General features: G+C 44.8%; 1 protein-coding gene across 2 annotated transcripts in view; it reads right to left on the bottom strand.

Moving 5' to 3' along the window:
- Window positions 1-4622: 4622 nt before the first annotated feature.
- Window positions 4623-21890, bottom strand: part of LOC147447784 (calcineurin B subunit-like protein) — a 59214-nt gene continuing 41946 nt past the window's right edge. The window contains exons 3-14 of one of the 2 annotated variants that reach the window (XM_086523500.1): window positions 16389-16569; window positions 16253-16312; window positions 16018-16181; window positions 15873-15936; window positions 15591-15659; window positions 15407-15502; window positions 15271-15315; window positions 14868-14938; window positions 5825-5891; window positions 5675-5725; window positions 5421-5579; window positions 4623-5265 (exon numbers count right to left, since the gene is read on the bottom strand). In XM_086523500.1, the coding sequence (XP_086379626.1) occupies window positions 5140-5265; window positions 5421-5579; window positions 5675-5725; window positions 5825-5891; window positions 14868-14938; window positions 15271-15315; window positions 15407-15502; window positions 15591-15659; window positions 15873-15936; window positions 16018-16181; window positions 16253-16312; window positions 16389-16569 (1153 nt within the window). In that variant the 3' untranslated portion in view covers window positions 4623-5139. Of the gene's footprint in view, window positions 5266-5420; window positions 5580-5674; window positions 5726-5824; window positions 5892-14867; window positions 14939-15270; window positions 15316-15406; window positions 15503-15590; window positions 15660-15872; window positions 15937-16017; window positions 16182-16252; window positions 16570-21890 lie in introns of both variants that reach the window. The other variant, XM_086523501.1, reaches the window with a different exon arrangement.

A 21890-nucleotide genomic window follows, 5' to 3' on the forward strand; every position in this document is an offset into this window, starting at 1 on the left:
CTTTATTTTAAAGTGGGTTGCCCAAATATCAACAAGAGGCCATCCAGTCACTTAAAAAAAAATAATGTGAACTTGTTCAGAAGCTCATTAAAACCTCTGTGAGCTTAAAACTGACGCTCCAAAGCATTTCTTAGGCATCCCTGGATGCAACCTCATGCACATATACAATGCAGACATAGATTTTCTCACGAGAAAGCATATGCTTTCCCGATAAGCACTCAAAAATATCCGGCTTTTTAGAAAAAGCTTCTCAGAACCCATCTTTATTCTTGTGCCTACGTCTTTACGCGTAATCCTTCATCCAGTTTGAATTTCCTCCCATACCAACGGAATATTCCCTATCTGATGCTCCCATCACCCATCATGTGACGCATCGGGAATACCCATTCCCTAGTCTCTCCCACTGAACTCACGGTCCCATCACCCATCATGTGACGCATCGAGAATACCCATTCCCTAGTCTCTCCCATTGAAGTCACGGTACAACTCCTTCACAATGGTTAATGTCACCCATCATATGACACATCAGAGTTGTCCGTCCTTGACGGCTTTTATCAATTTGAGTAACATTTCCTAACTTTAACAATTCAAGTGTACACACTCAAAAATCATGATTTCAATAAATAGAAATTACTCAAAAAGTAAGAAAATAGCAACATCCCTCTGGCTTTTAAAGAGTTTTCCTCAACCGTAGTGCTTGTGTATATCCTTCCAGAATCTCGAGACAAGATGCTAATTCCTGCATGGTCATCCACTGAGTGTCTAAAGTAGAATAGTTCTTGAACTTTACCAAATATGAAGCTTTAGTGGCCACTCCTGATGATAAATGATTTGCTCCGGTTGGAGTATTTCTTTTGTTTCCTCAACCTCAAGAGGTTCCTCAGCAATAGGATGACTTGGAGACATCATATAGTAAACTGATATAAAAGCATTATGGATCCTCCAATTAGGCGGTAGCTCTAATCGGAATGTCACATCATTCACTGGTCAATTAGCTTGAAAGGCCCATAATAAAGATTGGAAAGTTTTACCACTTCCCCCTTATGAGTTGCTTCTTTCTTTAGTCTTTCCTTTTCAAAGTTGAGTAAGACCAATTGGCCGATAGTAAGTCCAAATTCCTTTTGTGCTTGTCCGCAGCTTTCTTATGCTTTTCCATCGTTCACTGGTCAATTATCTTGAACGGCCCATAATAACGATTGAAAAGTTTTACCACTTTCTCCTTATGAGTTGCGTGTTTCTTTAGTCTTTCCTTTTCAAACTTGAGTAAGACCAATTGGGCGACTAGTAAGTCCAAATTCCTTTTGTGCTTGTCCGCAGCTTTCTTATGCTTTTCCTGAGAGCGTAGTATTGCTCTCTTAACTTGCCCATAGGCAGTGTCAATATCCCCATACAAACTCATCTGCTTCAAATATATTATCCTCAGTTAAAAGGATCGATGGAAGCAAAGGCTTACCATAAAGAGTCTCAAAGGATGCCTTCCCCATAGACGAATGTACGGTATTGTTTAGGGTTTAGAGGCGAAAACTTCTCCAAGTCAGACTGTTTGTTTGATACACAGGATTTCAACATATCCAATACTGTGGAATTGACAATCTCACTCTGCCCATCCATTTGGGGATGGTATGCAAAAGAAAAATTCAGCTTCGTATTAAGATTATCAAGCAAGGCATGCCAAAAATTTCATGTCATGCAAGGATCTTGATCACTCACAATAGACTTGGACATCCCATGATGCTTAAGATCTATGCTAAAAACAACCCTAGCCTTATGATCGGCTTTGAATGTTTTCCTAACTAGAATAAAGTGAGCTTGCTCGCCAAATTTGTCCACAATGGTCCAGATCACATCGTTTCCAGTCTGACTCTAAGCGAGATCCATAATATAATCCATGGCAATACTCTCCCAGAGTTGATCAGGCACAGGCAAAGGTTAGAGTAACCCAGGCGCCTTACGTCGAGTCATACTTGACTTTTTGGAAAACCAAGCATTCCCTGACATACTGATCGATGTCTACTTTAAGGCTTGGCCAAAAGAAATATTCCAATGCTAAGGTCGTAGGGAGAATACTCGGTGACCTGCATAAGGCAAAGCATGTGCTTCATCAATACTTTTCTTCCTCAATGGCACCGCCATGCAAATTGTTTAATGCTGATAGAGGTAACCATCCTGAATGGAATAGGGATATTCATTCTCTCCATTCTGTAACTTTCTCCAAATGGAGGAGAATTTTGGGTTGATTGCATTTAGCCTTGGCCGTCTAGACAGTGCGTCCGCAACCACGTTCTTACTCCCAGCCATATGAAGGATCTGGAAGTGAAACATAGTTGGTCCATCTCATGTGCTTCTTAGATACTTTATGTTGTGTGAGAAAATACCGCAAACTCTGATGATCGGTTTAGATCACAAAGTCCGCTCCTAGAAGATAATGCTTCCAGGTAGATAAGGCGTGCATCACAACCATAAGTTCCTTCTCATAGATCGAGGCATGCAATTCTGCACCCTTAAGCCGTTTACTTTCATAAGCCAATGCATCGGCTTCTTGGTTAACCACTGCACCGATGCAATCACTTTGGAGCAGCGCAATGAACCTCGAATGGTTTCCTTTAAGTCTCGCACTATCAAAATAGGACCATGGCACAATGAATACTTTAGCCTATCAAAGGCTCCTTATTGTCTAGAACCCATTTGAATGGGATCTGCTTCCTTGTAAGGTCATGGAGTGGTCCTACTACACGAGCAAAGCCTCAGCCGATAATAAGAACACAATCCCAAAAGGCTACGTACATCATGTACTAAAGTGGGAATTGGCCAGTCTTGTACCAACTAGATCTTTGTTGGATCCATACTCACTTGGTTGTGAGAGACTATATGGCCAAGATAGTATTTCCGTGAGAAAGAACTCACTTTTCTTTGCATTGACATGCAATTCATGCTTTCGCAGCCTCGAGGTCCAGAGACGAATCACCAAGAAAGCGTGTACAATCGTAGTCAAAAGAAATCCCATCGTTCGACAAATGTCAAAACTGGTGAGTTCGTAAGGAACTAGCTCGAAGGAAAAAGCGTGTATCAAAAGTGGCGTCCTCAGGTAAGGTTGTCCCTCTCGAGCCAGACAAACTGTGGCAAAAGCACTACCGAGAGATATTCGAGCTGCTGGGTCCCCTTAGCCAATGGTGGGGTATGAGACAGGCACCCGTCTCTGAAGAGATGCCAACTTGTGCACCCTAAGTCTCTGTCTATTGTGCCTCACAGCCTTGGTAGGATGTGTCTGTGGCGCGAATCGAGCTCTCTTACGAGGACAAGAGTTTGTAAGATGAGTCATCTGTCTGGATATGAAGCACTGGTTTAGGAGTCGTCCCCAATAATCCATGCTCTGGCGAAACCATCAACCACTCACCCTAGGCAATAGGACTACCTCGAGAGAGTATGGGTGTCCCGAACCAAAACATGATCCGTAAATATACCTACTGCCTTGGCAACCACTGAAGTTGTCGTGCACGATGTCTCCAAGACGATCCCAATCTCAGAAAAAATATTGGATAACAGGAGGTACTCTCTCCTTGGGCCGGGAAAGCACACTAAGATGGGCAAATTTGCTTTTTCAACAAGAACATAGCTATTCTTCATTGCTAGACACACTTTTGCATTCTATTTAGGTTGGCTAAGTTGTGATGTGAGATTTGCTGCTCCTTTTGCATGGTGACAGCTTGTACTTTAGTTTCTTTATTTTGTTTTCACATGAAAAGTAAGGCTGCCGTCACACACGGGCGACAGCACTCACTGCATGCATGTGTGGCTCAATGAGAAAGCTGACCATGCTTGTTTGGTGTCACACAGTCCGCCCAGACACCTTCTATGCAGGCAAGATGGCGTCCAAGTCATGGACAGCACAACCATATAAACGTCTTTGACTCCCCATGCCGCCCCACCCTCGCCCAAGCTTGCCCATTGTCCTCCGATTGTCCTGCAGTTTTTAACACAAAATAAACGTTTAAAAACTCCTTCTCCACCGACCATGTGTGACTTTACCCCCACCGTCATCCAGCTCGATAAGTCCCCAAGAGCCCCCCGCCCACTCCTTCCGACCTCACTTTTGTCCGCCGTCCATGTGACAAGGGCATAAAACTATAGCATTGTCAACTGATAAAGAATTTAATCAAAACCCTCATCCACACGGAGCATGTTGCCCACCCATGCTACAAAAGTGTCCAGAGCAAGTTGGGGAGGCTTCCACTCCTCCGACTGCAATAAAGGCCCCAGCCTTTGTTAATTTGGAGATATACCTGCGAAGACTTCTCTTGGGACATCTGAGGTTGAGACAGCTCTTGCGGTTCAAAAATCTTGTTGGGTCCTGGATAGTGCACACTGAGTTTTCATTATGTTGCAAGTCATTGTTTAGATACCATGTCATCGTCAAATTGTGATGTGATGTGCTCACTAGACCGATAAAATAACATATGTACAAACAAGACCTAGGAAAGATTTGGAGGTTATACTTATAGAATTTGATACACTCATACTTAGGCTCATTTGGGCTTTACTTCTCTGCAGAAAGGAAGAGAGAAACTTGCCTAAACCCAGTTTGCTAACTGAGCTGAAAACTATGGTGCATTAGTCTGTGAAAGTTGCTTTTGAAAACTCTTTTTATTGCCAATAATGTTAATCAAATTCACACTCATTACATTCAAGGGAAGCTGCAATATATTGTAAGGTCTACTGTTACAAAAATGACCATCTCTCACTGAGATCAATAATCAAAGCTGATACAATTGGCAAGTCCCATCGTATATCTTGGCCGAATGACAAAAAGGCTTTTTCTCAACTTTTTGAGAGCACAAACTCATGAGAGCAGCAGCTGAAGCAGAAAGTATCAGCAAGAAAAGTAAAATCTGATACTCCTCCCGCTTGCGATAACTCTCTTTCGGTATCTTCTGTAGCAGCAGCCCTGCCCTTGCTTTTGCTATGGTCTTCAGCAGTCTGGAGTGGGTTAAATTCCGGCAGGTCAAAGACTTCAGTGTCAGACAAATCTGGATCTTCCATTACGGAGGGCACTAAGAACCATCGCTAATGACACCGTGCCAGGCGTTTGCCATGCTCTATAGCCATTTACCTTGAATAGAGGGCATACATGGTAAGCTATAGCTATGCACACGAGGTGGGAAGAAACACGGCAAGCAGTTCTGGATACTTCTCTAGAAAGTCTCGAAAATCATCCCACTTGATTATCCCATCTCCATCTGCGTCAAGATTTTTCTGCATTTTTTGCACCTGCTCATTGTATTGCATATGCAAAATGAATTATGAAAGAGCCATACTCGGAACATTTGGCACATCAGAAAATAACTATGAAGACAACCAAATAACTATGAAGACAACCATAACCACCCTAAGAGACAATACCAGAGGTCTATGTAAACAACTACCTGCATGGATGTGATGTCTGGGAAAACCAGCCTCAGAGACCGTTCCACCTCTATACTCGACAGAAAACCTTGCTTGTTAACATCACAAAACTCGAACGATGCTCTACACAACGTATCAAAAGATGGATGCTTCAAAATGAAGGCCGAACCCGAAAGGAACTGCAATACCCAGCAAAAAGTCGTCAGACCAGAAATCAATAGCTCCTCAATAGTTTCTCAACATTCTAAACACAAAGACTTCAGGTGAAACATACCTCTCTAAATGATATGGAGCCTTCCTCCTCTTTATCAAAAAACCCAAAAATCTGCCCAAATTCAAAAGTTATTAGCAAATACAACGAATTTCTACACGATGCTGCACAATAAGCCAACATGAGAAGCATCTATAGATTGATAAATCATGCCTGCTGTGCAAATGGTGTTCTGGGTAAATTTAAAGCATCCAGAAACTGATCCTCCGTTACATAGCCCCTAAAGCCAGATGCATATTCTCATTATCATGAACTCTCTCTCTATCTCTCTCTCTCTCTCTCTCTCTCTCATAACAGGTCTTGAGTTCAACTCTCCTCATCGGTTAGATCTTTAAGGTCTCTTGGGATAGTTTCCTACGACGTTAAAACTCTCTTCTTCTTCTTCTTCCTCTCTCTCTCTCGGGGAAAAAACCTCCTAGTGAGGGAAAAAATGCCCCGGCGGTCCTAATTGAAGGGGATCGGAGAGCACCATAGACGGAGAGTGAGAGAGAGAGGAGGAGACACACACACAATGTGGGTGGGGAGACTGTGAAGTGGCAGCTCCCCCTATACAATATACTCACTATAAGTATAGAGTAACAGTGGGCGGGCGCCCATGATCTGGGCGACCAGTCGAGGCACATAGGCCTTAACCCCAACAACCTCCCACTTAAAGGCCAATGTGCATTTAAGCAAGATCTACTAGTGTACAACCAATAGAAGGTGAGATATTCTCTCAACCTATGCCCACTGACTCTCGATGAGCTAGTGCATCCGGCTCTACTGATAGACAAACATCCCGCTGCGGAAGCCACACAGAGCTAGTTCCAAGCTCTGCAAAGAGTCTACAAGAGCTCATGCACTCCTGCAAGTATCGGTCCAATACCTGCAAACCTCCCCTATGCTCTATGCCGAGATCAGTCATCGAACAACTAATCAACCCTGCTGCAAATGCTCCCACTGCAACTGCTATGTCGGGCCTCGAGATCAGCATCTCGTACATGAGGACACCGAACGTTGATGCAACCCTGGCAACCTTTGCCACCTCCAACTCAGAACTCAACTCATGGCAATCCTGTCCCCTATCATAGAGACCATGGCACTCTGACTCCGAGCTGTGACTCCTCGTGCCCACCACATATCACATGTGTACCAAGAGTATCATCTGTCCTGAATCTGCATCAAGCTCTAGCATAAGCATATCAAGAAATGACTCCGCAATAGCCGACATCTCAGTATCCATGTGAGTCATCTCTGTCATCACCTCTGATGACTCATCCTGTTGTGACTCACTAGAGCTGTCCCGCTCTACCTGTGCATCCGTAGACGCAACCTGCACAACAAGGTCACTGCTCTGCACTCCATGCAAAGCATCCTGCAACCCACAAGCAAAAGAGACTCGCCTACTCTCTCGCTCTCTACCTGGCTGCATGATCACAGAGACAACACCGTCTCTCCCGTGATCCACATGCAATGGGTAACCTGTACCACTCCTGGCACCTCTCGCAATCACTAGCGAACCCAAATGCATCACAAAATCTCGCTCTCATAGCGAAATCTGACATCCACAATCTCTAAGCTGACCAATCGAGATCAAACTCACTGTCAAATCTGGTACATAGCGCACATGTCGTAACAAGTAAGATGCACCACTCGGTAATGACACTCTCACATCTCCTGCACCTGCTATCGCATGCATTGATCCATCGGTCAAACGTACACTGCCAAGCATCCCGCTAGAATAGCTACAAAACCATTCACGATGCGGCGTGACATGAAACATAGCATCTGCGTCTAGCAACCACTGCGAAGGGAGTGCACTATCCACATGTATAGCATCTCGTGCATAGCTCGAGGCAAAAGTGACATCCCCGTCACTAGTACACTCCGACACTACATCTGCCTCAACTGTCAGAGCAACTAAGTCCATGGCATCACTACATACATCTCTGAGACTGCCATGTCTCCTACGATGTCGCATACGATGAAAACAGCGCCGTCTAACGTGTCCAGAATGACCACAATACCAACATATCACCTGTCGGCATACTCGTGAATGTACATGTCTCACACGAGTCCTTGATGACTCAGATCTATCATACGTATCATGTAATCTGCGCCAAAGTGCTCTCGAAGTAGTCCCATACATAACAAGAGCATATACAGATTCCGCAAGGTGCAAAGAGAGTGTAGATAGTGCCATCTCCTCTAGCTCCTGCCACTGATCGTCAGACATGTTTGAAGGTCTACCTGCATCACCACTCAATGGTCGATGCAACCCTCGCTGTGTCAATGCATCAAGCATACACTCTCTCCATGCTGCAAAGTCTGACCCATCAAACATGCACATTTCGGAGAGATCATAATTTGAGCGATCACTTGTCTCTGCCATGAGCACAATGTAGCAAACTAGAAAGCAAAACCACCTCACCAACAACACCTGGAAACTGTCTACAAATATGGCCAGAAACACAATGTAAAACCTGTGAGACACTCCAAAATAGAGCTCCCGCAATGTCAATACAAGCCTCGCTTGCTCTAGTATTACACTACAATCTGTGAGCTAATCACCAAGCCCACACTATGCGGTATCGATGCATACACATGCACAAATCTCCCACCTGCAGAGAACACCGCACGCAACTGTTGAGTGCAACCCGCAATCTCTACCTAGATCGCATAAATGATACGCATAAAACTCCTGAGAAAATTTCGCCAGAGTTCCGACGCACAATGGCTATCAACACAAAATAACCATTGTCCTGCAAGCTCAATACAATGAGCAATCAATGCGCATCAAACTACACTCAACATACATGCATAAGCTCTGCAAAACTATGGCAAACAATGCTCGAGATCACAAGAATCTCCCACCCGAGAGCAAACCACTGTCTCAAGCAAAGAAAGATACACAACTCCTCACTCCTACGAGAGTGGGTACAAGAACACCAAATTGTATCCAAACTGACAAAACCTGTCAATGTGAGAGCCAAGCTCGATCACAAACTATGGCGAGTAATCTCCAACCACTATCCCACAAAAGCATACACAAAGCAAAAGCTCAAGACACCTGCTGTGTCGAAACCGGTATGCAAGCCAAAACACTACAGAAGATGTCCTCAATTGCAAATGGCAACACCTGTGGGAGTACTAGACTCAACCTGTAGCCGCGAGTCAAAACTAGAAGCTCCAAATGGCCGAGCGCACACAGCTCAAGACCAAAAAAGCAGAGCAAAACATGCTCGCAATGCACCACTCAAAAGGAAAAACACTGCATACAAATCCTGAGTGCTATAAGCAATCGCAATCTCGATCGCACCAACAATGCGCATAAAACTCCAGGGAAAATTTCGCCAAAGTTTTATCAGTAAAACGGCCACAAAACCAGTAACCAAACTGACTGCACGCTCAAAACCATGAGCAACCAAAGCGCATCAAACCGCACTCCAAATGCATGCACCAATCTCCACACTTTGCATACATCATTGCAAACACCTGTAAATCTAGTACACAAATATCTGCTCTACCTGTGACTGCCAAAAAACATGCTCGAGGCATACATTGTCGAGCTCAAAATGCAATCACATTAGTCTCCCTGAGCATCAAACCACATAAGGCATACATCGTATCCTCCCACCTGTGAGGAAACTTGCAGCAAATATCACTCTCACATTTGAGAGCAAACCATGTGTGGAATCCTCGACACACAATAAACAACTGCTGCTGCAGAAAATTCAACGTTCAGAATTTTAAAATTCTGATATGACGAGCGCGTCCGGAGCGTGCCAAACCCCCAAGGTAGACTCTTGGATCACATGTATCTGAGTCCGGGTGTGAAAGCTATGCCAAAAAACCTCCGTTTCGACCCAAAAACGCAGCATAAACTGCCAAAAGAGAGCTGAAAAATGCAGCTCCTCAACTGTAGCTCGAATGAGGTTTTTGATGGCTCGAATGGCTTCGAAAGGGGGGTAAAACGATGGAAACGCTCTCGGAAAGCTGAATTTGCCGATGCCGAAGTCGAAACCCTGTTTGCGCTCTTGAAAGTGCGCACGCGCGCGGAAGCGATTTCGGGAATGAAACCAGCTCTGATACCAATTGAAGGGGATCGGAGAGCACCATAGACGGAGAGTGAGAGAGAGAGAAGGAGACACACACACAATGTGGGTGGGGAGACTGTGAAGTGGCAGCTCCCCCTATACAATATACTCACTATAAGTATAGGGTAACAGTGGGCGGGCGCCCATGATCTGGGCGACAGGTCGAGGCACATAGGCCTTAACCCCAACACTAATTGTGTTCACACACATCACTACCACATATGTATGGTAGCATTCAGCTAGCGTTTTTCAGCTTCAAGTTTCTCACCGGCAAGTTGCAGAATTCAGCCCAATCTATTAGCGTTTTCACATTCCAGGATTCCCTCTTTGGATCCGCCCCCAGTTGCAGATCCAAGCAGAGTTCCTAGCATTTTTAATATTCAGCCTTAGCCTCGCAATACCAAGCATCTTCTTACAGTACCTAGTACCTACGGCAAGTACCCATCAGCATCTCAGCATCTCAGCATTTAGGACCATTGTAACACCTTTGTGCAAGTAAATAAAGCAAGTACTTTCTCTGACAACAAAGCAAGGGGGCTGTAACAAGCTTGGACACTCCAAGCGAGAAATCAATAGCAACACACGAACAGAAACTTTAAAACCACTGAACTTTAATAGAGAGAGAGAGAGTCGGCATGGCAAAGTTCCGCACCCAGAAGCATTGGCCCCAAAGATTGGCGCCCCTTTTGGTATTTCTTTATCATTGATCATTGCAAAGTACAGCTCCCGAGGGACCTATGCTCTCAGACTCTGCGTCCAAATGCTCTGCAGAGTGAGGCCCCAAGGGCTCTTATAAACTTACAAGGAATGCCCAAAAGCAGAGCCCCAAAAGCAATCAGCTCAAAAGCACTAAACCCCAAAAGCATTTGCTCCCAAAAGCTAGCATTGGGGACTCCCAAAAGCAGCCAGCACAATCTACGGAAATCCGTACAGCCTGCCACGTGGCATCAGCAACGCAAAATGCAAAATTCCATACATGCCTGCCTCGTCAGCATGTCAGCGTGATTTACGAAAATCTCTTCCATACGTTAAGCTTTTGTCTTTTAGGGTTTCGGGCCCTCAGCTAGTGCTTCATGAGTTCCCCTTAGTTGATTGATTTAGTCTCTCTTGTCCACTCGGCCATTTCTCTTCTAGTTGGTCATGCCACGTCATCACTTTGTGACATACCCCCCTCTTGAAAGAATTGTAATCGCCCTCGATTACGCTTGCAAAATCAAGCCAGAAACCAATTCAGTAGACATTGATTCTAAGCAGTGACGCACTCGACAACACCTATCCAGCACTTGCACAAAGACGACAGTTACTAACATTCAAATCACATTCACATCACTACGTCCATCGAGATATTGGATCATGACAAATCGGTAACGTGTTTAGCAATCACATCTAGATCTATTCTCGATCTCCACACATGTCTCGATTGAGTAATTCTTATTGTTATCATGTCCATCTCACCTCTCTAGAATCACAAGACCGAAATGTTGCAGTCATTTCGTCTTTCAAACATGCACTTAAACACTACTCACATGAGAGAGCACAAGTATACTAGATTCATCTCGGGAATTCCCAATTAAAATAAAGTCATTCAGTGGAATACTATCAGCCCATCAGTATCCCTGAAATCCAAGGGGGAATCAATGACTTTGTTCCATCTAGGTTAACCTGTGACAAAGGAGCGAAGTAGCTCCCCTCTTGTGCAGTCCTATCTACACCAGATTCAACCCTGTTCATCTCCGGGATCTTTCGGAATAGTTGAAGCTAGACCGAAAGCCTCAAGGTAAAGTTCCAGTATCCGAGAGGTATCTGCAAGGTCCTCCTCCATCCACTTCGCATCCAATGCCGGATAGTTCTTGAATTTAACTAAGACCACCGTATCACTTTACCTTTCACTTTCATTTCCTTGTGAGCCAGTATCTGTTCTGGAACGAGAATCTCCTCGCTCTCTTCTACTTCAGGTTGCTCCTCAGGCTCACTATCCACTAGCACCTCACCCTTGAAAGGTTTCAACAGACTCACATGAAAAGCATTGTGAATCTTCCAAGTATCTGGCAACTTTAGTATGAAGGATACATCATTGATCTTCTCTTGAATCTGGAAAGGGCCATAGTATCGCATACTTAGCTTTGGAAAAAGCCGCTCCTTTCTCTTTCGTTTCTTCAGGCGTGCCTTCTCAAACCGTAAGAGCACCCAATCATCTTCCTTCAGCTACAAGAAGCGTCGATGTTTGTCGGTTGCCTTTTAATGCCGTGCTTGAGACTTCTCAAGATCCTAGCGAACCTTGGCAAAAGCAGTGTCAAGATCTCACGTCTACTAATCCGCTTCAAAAATCTTATCTTTGGTGCTTAGAATGGTGGGACCTTCTTAGCACTCTCGATTACCTCAAATGGTGCCTTCCCCGTCGATGAATGAACTGTGTTGTAGTAGGCAAATTCCACTAAGGGTAAATACTTTTCCCACTGAGTCTTCGATAAATCCAAAACGACTTAATTGGCTATCTCAGATTGCATGTCTGTCTATAGGTGGAACGAGGACAAGAACTGCAACCGCGTGCCAATGTTCTCCCAGATTGCCCTCCAAACAAACTAGTGAATTGGGGATCTCTGTTCGAAACAATGGACCCAAGCATGCCATGTAATCAAAAAATCTGTGGAACAAACAGTTTTGCATGATCGGGCTTAACTGTCTTCTTTACCGGAATGAAGTGAGCCTGCTTGTTGAATCTGTCGATGACTGTCCAAATGCCATCATGTCTGCTTTGAGTCTTGGGAAGATTAAAAAAAAAATCCATGGCAATGCTTTCCCACGGACGGGAGGGTATGGGTAAAGGCCGCAGAAGTCTTGGTGCTTTAAGCATGTGTCACAAACTGATGACGTGGCATGCCACATGGAATAGACCCAAAGTAATAAGTTGTTCCAACTTATAGGGTCCCGTCCAATGGGGCCCTAGGGAAATTAGAAATTTAACTCTCTGGTTGAACTGGCGGCAGACTATACAGATCACCGCGAATTGCGTTCGCAGGCTGTACAGACGGCCGTAATTCGCGTTGACATGCTGACGTGGGAGCGTACGGAATTCCGTAAATCGCACTGGCTGAAAATCAACGCCAGCTTTTGGGGGAGATTGCTTTTGAGTTTAAAAGCTTTGCATGTAACTACTTTTCCATGGCCAAGGGCCTTTAAATAAGACCCCTGGGCCACTCTCTGGCTCAATTGAGCTGACGAGCCTACCAGCAGAGAGGACCCACGAGCAATTGTACTTTGCTCGAGCATTAATATAAAAAGAAATACCGAAAGGGGCGTGAGTCTTTGGGGCCAATCTCTCTGAGCATGGAACTGCGCCGGGCCGTGTCGACTCAGTTGAACTTTGATTTAAGTGTGAAGTATTTTTAGGCGATTCTCTCTCGTGTGTCATGCTAGTTTCTTGACTTGGGGTGCCCAAGTCAATTACAATGGTATTAGAGCTCAACTGATTTCTCTTTTATCGAGAAATCCGATCCCTTTTTACGCGACACACATGGATTCTGGTGATGATTCTCACAAGAATCAGACGAACCCTCCTGACACTTCTGGAACGAGAGGCAACACGAGAAATTCAAATGGAACAGCAGAAAATACGGGTCACCTCGGCCTACAGTATCAACTAATGGAGATGCAACGTTAGCAGCAAGTTGATTGCGCAAAGCACATGCTCTAGTTTGCAAAGGATCCCCGGTATGTCAAATTTTTGACCCGCAATTCGTTGGAAGAAAGCTATCGGTTCCCCCATAAAGTCATCTCTCAGGACACCTTCTGTCCCACGGATGTTTATTAAAGATGAACTTGATGACATTGTTGAAAGACGAGTCAACCAACTTTTGGGGGCGAAGAAGCAACCGAAGAAAGGCAACAAGGGAACTAACTTCCCTAGTTATTTGGGCCGTCAATCTTCTTTTGTGACGAATGCAAGAAAACAGAAGAAGCGCCTCATCTTCTTCTGACAATTCGGATAGCTCTTCCTCTTTTGATTCGAGTGATGATGACATAAAGGGTAAGAAACGGAAAAAGAACCAGAAATTTGGAAAGAACAAGAAGGCAGCCGAGAAAAGTAAACCCTACCGCTGATCTCAACATTTTTTTGACAGTTTTGACGAGTATTCATCCTCTTCTGATAGTTCGGACTCCGATGATCATATGTTCTATTCAAAGAGGAAGCACTTTTACAGAGCCAACCAATATAATTTTCTCGAGTATAAGGGCAAGCAGACCAAGGAATTCAAGGAGGGTGGATAGGCAGTAAAGTTTGGGGGGGAAGGGGGGGGGGGGGGGGGGGGGGGGGGGGGGGGGGGGGGGGGGGGGCATTTTGAGCAAATATGGCCTAAAAAACAAAGGTAAAATTTTTAGGGGCTGTGAATGGTGTAAGAATAGAAGTGTTTGAGGTTAAAGTTGAAGAGGATGCTTACGTAATACCCCACCAATGGGGAGGATAATCCTTAAATCTCGGGACGTTGTGGTTGATGATCATGAAAGCTAGATCAGATTAAGGCATTCATATGCTGGAAACGACTGCACAGGTAAGCTGTTTTTGCTGTTTTTGTACATATAAGAGTGGGCACACAAAAAATGACTACATGTTTCTAAATATGAAGTAAACTCAAGTTTTTCAACTGAGATGGTCGTGAATGAGCTTGGGACTCTGACAAAGAAGATGACTACTTTGGTTGATGAAGCTCCAACGAATTTACTGAGATACATTTTTTGGTGCGCATACCTTTTTATTCAATACCGAGACTTGAGTGTCTTGTTTTGGTACCAAACTAGTGATAAGAGTCGTAATGTATCTTTTCTTTCCTTTCCTAGCTCATAACTCAAACTTTGATGGACCATATATCTTGATTGGATGGTGACACCAGAGCTTCAATGAATAAGCACCAGCATCTATGGAGGGCTCCACTATATTTTCGAGGGAAAATGTTGGTGGCTTCTCAACGACGTTATACTTGACAATCTTCGTGTACTTAAGACCTAGTGAGAAACTAGAGCATAGAGAGGACTCCTCTTAAATGAAACTCTTTTAGCAAAGAAAAACCATCAGGAAGCTACCTTTAAGAAAGGAATAATAGACAATTTGATTGGAAGCAAACCTGTGTTCAGTATCAAGAGCTTGAAATTTCTCCAAGAATACTCCAGCCTCCTTTGTTGTGATATGGAACAGCTGTAAATGAAAGAAAAGATGCATGAAGACATACTTCTCATAAGAATCAGAATCTACAAGGACCAGAGCACTTGACACGGAAAATTAGAGCTATCAAAGTCACAAAAAAACCCTTAAAATAAATAAAGGAAAATAGAACAATTGCAAATATACATTTCTAGGCCAATGCAATCTTGAAGATTAGAGAAACTGGCACAGGGTAAGAGGCAGGGGATTCAGGAAAACAACAACTGCAAGCTCTTCTTGCCAAATGTCTGAAGTGACGGCTTAAATCCAACTTGAACCTAAAAGCCCATCAAAGTCATTGTAGCATGCGTGAAAAAAATGCATACCTTCTCCATTTTGGCCATCTCCACCATGCACGATGAAAAGGAAGTCTGTGACGAGAAAACCAGGACAGCAGTTTGAGAGGATAATCATTTTTAACCAAAAGCATTACCTGACCTGACCTCAAGACTTTGCACTCACGTTCTTCAACTCCTTCACTTTTGTGGACAGAATCAAATCGCCATAGGAATGATTAGTGGCTGCCACATTCAAAGCCCTGGCCATCACGCGCTTTACCTGTATGCCAAACAAGAAGAGAATATAGATAGCCAAGCCTTCTCACTGCAGTTAATTATCAAGGTAAAGAGTCACTCAATAAAAAAACCTTCTTGGCAAAAAGAGTTGGATGGTCCTTCTCTCTTGTTGATGGGTATACAACAGGCAGGTATTCAACCTGCAAAATCCACTTAGATTGATAAGCAAATCACCCAAAAGGTTAAGATTTCTAGAACAATATGCATATTTACATGCTTGATATTTCAGACAAAACATGCAAACATGAAAATTCACTGGCATTTCTCGGCACACTAAAGAGCAGACCTAAATTTCCCAAGGACAATACTGTGGCACCATAAGAAAAAAACGGGAGCACAGAGAAAAAAGTGACCTCCATAAAATTGTGGAATTGTGAAAGCATTCTCCAGACAAGCTTCAAAATAGAAATTCTACCCCTGCACTCAGAATACTGCAGTTAAGCTCTGATAACAAATGTGCAACATGATTTCAAAGCAAATGAAGCACTGCATCAGTACCAGGAGTTATCGAAATGAGCATACGGATATCGCAAAATGACAGGCTGTACAGGTAAGCCTGGCATAAAGGCCCCAAGCTGGAAAAAGATTAAGGCTCTTCCATTCGTAGTTGTTCCCTCAGGAAACAGCATGACATGTGGAAAACTGTTGGTCATAGCTCTGCTCTGCATAGACGTGTAAACACCATTGAAAACTGCTGTACAGCATCAATCTTTACATTCAAAACCCTTCCTACCTTAATCTCCTTTAAGGCATACTTTTTCGAGTCTGCAGATGATCTCTCCACATTGATAACCTGGGTCAAAAGTAAGTCCTTTGTAACAGACCTAGATAAAATAAACAGAAGCTGCTTCCAAATAATCAACGAGTACCTGCATAGGCCTAATAATCATTCCAATGCCAGGTAGATTTGAATGTGATGCTGAACTAACGAAGCATGGGAAAAGCTCAAAAAAGAAAAATATTGGGTCTATAAACGAGACATGATTGGAGATGACTATTGGCGCTATTTCTCTTTTGGCTGGTCTTCCAAGCCGGCGTATCCAATGATACCTGTCCAACCCAATTGTCAGCCTCCAAGACTGTTAAAACCAAACTAAAATGAGGCAACTAAAACTGCAAGCTAAGTAAACCTATCTGATAGGATTCTTAGATAGAGAGACATCGTAAAAGGAGTGTTTGCATGCCAGAAAGAGAGAGAAAATGAAGAATAATAAGAAAATGAAAACAGAAAAGCAGGATCCAAGTGTTGAATGATAACCTTAAAAAGCTTGACGTAAGAGAAGATCCCAAGGTGGATCGCTCGCTGCTGCTCCCGCTACACCTACGCACCCTCTCCCCATCCCCCTACACACACCCCAACAGAGCAAGGGAGCCTTGCAACAGAGGTGGAGCGCCTCCAGGCCACCTCTGATATCTGCAATATCATTGGCAGTCAACCTAGCAAAGGCGAGGTACATGACCTCCTACAGGCCCCGCTCTTAGCAGAGGTGGAAAAGATCATCGACATACAACTTCTCGGGCATGGGTACTACCAGATCGAGTTTGAGACTCCCAAGATGGCTGCCAAGGTCATTTTGATGAGCCCGTTGGCCATTTGAGCGGTCAGGGCTTATTTCCGACAGTGGCGGCATGGTTTCAACCAAGCTTCTGATGTTCTTGCCGACCAGGCAGATCTGCCCATATTGGTCTGCTTCCCTGGCCTGAGGAGAGAGTACCTCACGCTTCTGTCTAGGATTGGTTCCAAGATCAGGACAATCTTGGAGACCCCGCGCACGACAGCTTCAGTGGCTGCCAAGGCTGCAAGTATTCCTACAGTACGCGTTCTGGTTCGAGACACTCATACCCTCCCGGAGGTGGTCCTTCTACCTAGCATGAGTGGTGGGTGGCTATGCCAGAGGGTGGAGTATTCGGGACTCCCGAACCAATGCTTCATTTGCAGGCAGATGGGCCACTTAGCGAAGGCTTTTTTCAAAAGGAGATCTCGACCACAGCGCACGCACAGTGTAACAGACTTGGACACTCCAAGTCAAGATTCTACCGCGACACGATAGGAATTCACTTCAAAACAATTCACAGTTCACAATTGATTCGACACGGCCCGGCGGAGTTCCGTGCCTAGAGATATTGGCCCCAAAGACTGACGCCCCTTTCGGTATTTCTTTTTGTATTAATCTCCAACTCAAAGTACAAGGGAGTGGGAGGCTCTCACTGGAACCGGCCCGTAGGGCAGTAGACGTAGGCTTTCACCCGAAATTCTTTACTTTACACTCTAGGACACAAAGGAACTTTACGAATAAGCATGTGACTGGAATTCAACACTTCAAGACAAACCACGGTCTAGCAGCTAGAGCGCTACCAAGCAGACACCGATACCCTATAGGCCCTAAAGATTGGCGCCCCTTTCGGTATTTCTTTATTCTTATTATACTTGAGAAAAACCTGTAAACTTCTACAAGCTGTCCCACTCTTAACGGGCTGAAATTCCTCTACTCCAACCCGATTTCGGCAACATAACCACAGTAGAAGTCTCCACGGACAAATCCCAAGCAAACATTGACTTTCCACACACTTTAGAGCTCTTTGCAAAACTTGGCGAGAAATTGCAGCTTGCTGAATTCTCTGTTTTGCGCTCTGATCCGCGCGCCGATCACCTTTCTGGGTAGCCCTCGAGCTCTCGCACCTGTAGGGTCACTTGCCCCTTGAATTAGACGAGATTCCTCGCGGGAAATCTCTCTAAATTGTCTTGTACAAGCACCCAATGCTTTCCCGAGGATCCCCTAGCAAATAAACGATCCGAACGCTTCCACCTAACCCTCACCAAGCTGTCCAAACCTGTCCATGGCTATAATTGCAGTTTTTTGACCCAATTTCGAGTTTAACCGATCCTTGTAGGTCAAAAGTACACGTCAAGGACACTTTCCCTTGCGGTATGGAAGCTTTCCAATGAGCTGCAGGTCAATTTCAGCATGCTGTAATTTTCTGTTTTGCCACTTTTAGGTGCCTACCGCCCTGTACACGCATCCCAAGGCCTTTCCAGGGCTCCCCTAGCGATTCCCTACAGTTTAGGTGTGAAACCCTAAACCTGCAGAAAAACACAGCAGGCTGTAATTCTCTGTTTTGGACCGTTTCGAGAGGAACGAGCACGCCTACGCGTATCTTAGGTGCTCCCGCACACAATGGGACAGTTCCCTTGTAAATCGGACCAGTTTTCACACAAGAAAACTCTCCGTTTTCGCATTCCTTCGCGATGGAACTGTGCGTACCTGAAGGGGATCGGCAATTAGCTAATCCGGTTCTCATATAGAAGGCTCTTGCCTTGGCAAACGTGCATAAAACCCCCAGAATTGTACATGGTCATCTGAGAAGCCCAACTAGTGGGGCATTACTATAGATGCAAAGGGGAGAAAGAGATGTGTGAGAACAAATCGTGCGCTACATAGAGCAAGGGAGAAGGCAAGCTTTCCATTAAAGTTGCGAGCACCTGCACCCACTACTCACACACAATGTAGCACACACTCCAAGTCAAATTAGCCCCTCCTCTCTCAATTGGGCGCCCCCTCTTCATGCAAATCTGGCAGATGCATCTGGAGCCCCATGTGTCCAATTTGCCTCTTTTGAATTAATTTCCTAGTAACCACCAACTTATAAGTGTCGCGAGGGGCCTAAATGACTTGGAGCTGAGCCTAGACACCCTTTTACTGCTCGGATTCCAGTGCCTATTAGCCCAACCAACTCGTGGTGACCTGCCCTTCTCGACTGCGGGTGAAACTCTCAATCGTCGGCCATTTCACACTGGCCACGCAATGTCCGGCCATTTGCAACTTCAAAAAGAGGGTCTTAAAAATTAAGCAAAAATCATTGGAAAGAAACCAACAACTCAAGTTAGCAATTGCCACGTCCTCGTGACATACCACCCTCTTAAAATCGCAAACGTCCTCGATTGCCTGCCATATATACATGCCATACATGATTTAGTGTGGTAAGCACCCTTTTATCATCGCATGTGTCCGCAAGAAAGACTGTCAAAACATGTGTACAAATGACTTAATGAGACCTTCATACTTTTGTCAAACAATGTACACTGCTATTGCACTGAATCCAAGAGTACATTTGATGTGCTAGCTCTATCATTACCCCTCCTTTGCAGACGTTGGTTTGGGGCATACGTAGGCTGTAACCCAAAGGCCTCAAGGTAAAGCTGCAATACATTTGGTGACTCTGACAGTTCATGCTCTTCCATCCACTTTGCATCCATAGGTGAATAGTTCTTGAAGTTCACCAAGTAGCATCTTGCAACCTGTCCCTTGACTTTTACTTGTGCAAGAGGCTCTTGCCTCTGCAAACGAGCATAATTCCACAACACTATAGCGTACTACCCACGACCAAGAAAGCTCAAATTTCAAGATGATTTACCAATGCGAGAATCCAAGCAATCGCCTCAAAGAATCGGCGAGCAACGTCACCTGGCATACCCACATTACTCCCGCAGAAGATCTAGTGGCCAGCCTACCACTGTGAGACCTCTCCCTATCTCATCTTGGTTCATACTTGCAAACCCTAAAAACGCAACAGAAAATCAGCCCTAATTTGACCACTTTTTGGCAGGGCGAACATGCGGAATTTCCTGTCTGTCCTGTGAAGAGGAACCCTCTTCCTTGGTGTCATCCGTCCTGTCAGCCATAGTGTAATTCCAAGTTCCTACACTCTGTGTCTTTCCCCAAAAGAACCGAGGCTCACTCTTTGAGGAAAAAGTGATTGATGTCCCGTCAATGGAACCATGAAACCGGCCTGTGGGGCGGTAGGCTTTCACCCGAAATTCTTTACTTTAGACACACACACAGAGCACTTTGCAAAGGGGAGAAAGAGATGCGCGAGAGAAAATCATCGCGCTACATACATAGAGCAAGGGAGAAGGCAAGCTTTCCATTAAAGCTGTGAGCACCTGCATCCACTACTCACACACACTCCAAGTCAAATCAGCCCCTCCTCTCTCAATTTGGGCGCCCCCTCTTCATGCAAATTTGGCATATGCATCTGGAGCCGCCATGTGTCCAGTTTACCTCTTTTAAGTTAATTTCCTAGTACCCACCAACTTATAAGTGTCGCGAGGGGCCTAAATAACTTTGAGATGAGCCTAGACACCCTTTAACTGCTCGGATTTCAATGCCGATTAGCCCAACCAACTCGTGGTGACCTGCCCTTCCCGATTGCGGGTGAAACTCTTTTCACATTGGCCACACAATGTCCAGTCATTTGCAACTTCAAAAAGAGGGTCCCAAAAATTAAACAAAAATCATCGGAAAGAAACCAACAACTCAAGTTAGCAATTGCCATGTCCTCGTGACACTCACTCCAGACTCTGCATCCAAATGCTCTGAGAAGTGGGAGGCCTGCCCACACTTATAAAGGTTTTACAAGGGATGCCAAAAGCAAAGCCCCCAAAGCTGTAAATCAAAAGCCTTGCAATCAATAAAGCAAAAGCTCTCTCTCTCTTTCTCTTATGCCTTGCGTAGCCAAAAAGCAGACCCAAAAGCTGCCGTCCATACGCTACTACCACATGGCTGACTTTTCACAAAACGCACCGCGTTTTCCATCGCAAATTCCGGAGAACCGTACGACAGTGCCACGTCAGCATTCAGCCCCGCATTTCCGGGAGTCCTTGCCAAGGGAGGGTATGTGTGTGTATTGGGCAACCACGTCACCAGTTTGTTACATACCCCCCTCTTGAAAGCATTGTAATCGCCTTCGATTACGCTTGCAAAACAGACAGAGGCCATAAACTATCTTAGCAGACACTGACTGTGTCACAGACGGGAGCGCATAACAATATGAAATACATTCGGATAAATAGAATTTATCAATTATTATTGAAGCCAAAGGATATAGAGAGAAATAGATAGAGAGAGAGTGATAAGATCGACAGTGTACTGGGGACCAGGAGATGGGTTGGTCCCCCCCCCCCGTAATAGTATCTTTATTACTGAGGAGAAGTCTATTAAAGCACTTAAACCGAACGTATTACCACGTTCGTTCTAGAATAAGACTTGATGGTTCCCGGAAGCCTTGGCTTCCGATTCCTAGGGCAAAACCCTATTCCAAGGAACTTCCGTTCCTTATTCCAAATCCTTGAGAACCAAGGTTCTCGCCTCTCGATCTCACCTTCCAGACTGATGGCATGACATCCCTGCAACTCTCTTTTCCAACTCTGTTTCCAGAGTCCTCTTCTCGCAGAGCAACTCTGCTTTTTCGGACACAAAGTCCTTACTTGGGAATCACAACTTGAGAGACTACCTCTCTCCGATCTGTGGATCTACTTCCCAAACTCGGGTAGGAAACCCTTGGGCTGATCAGAGCACTTTTCTCCTATAGAG

Source organism: Adiantum capillus-veneris, chromosome 11 (genome assembly GCF_014529385.1).
Source record: "Adiantum capillus-veneris isolate H3 chromosome 11, ASM1452938v2, whole genome shotgun sequence".
Classification (NCBI taxonomy): Eukaryota; Viridiplantae; Streptophyta; class Polypodiopsida; order Polypodiales; family Pteridaceae; genus Adiantum; species Adiantum capillus-veneris.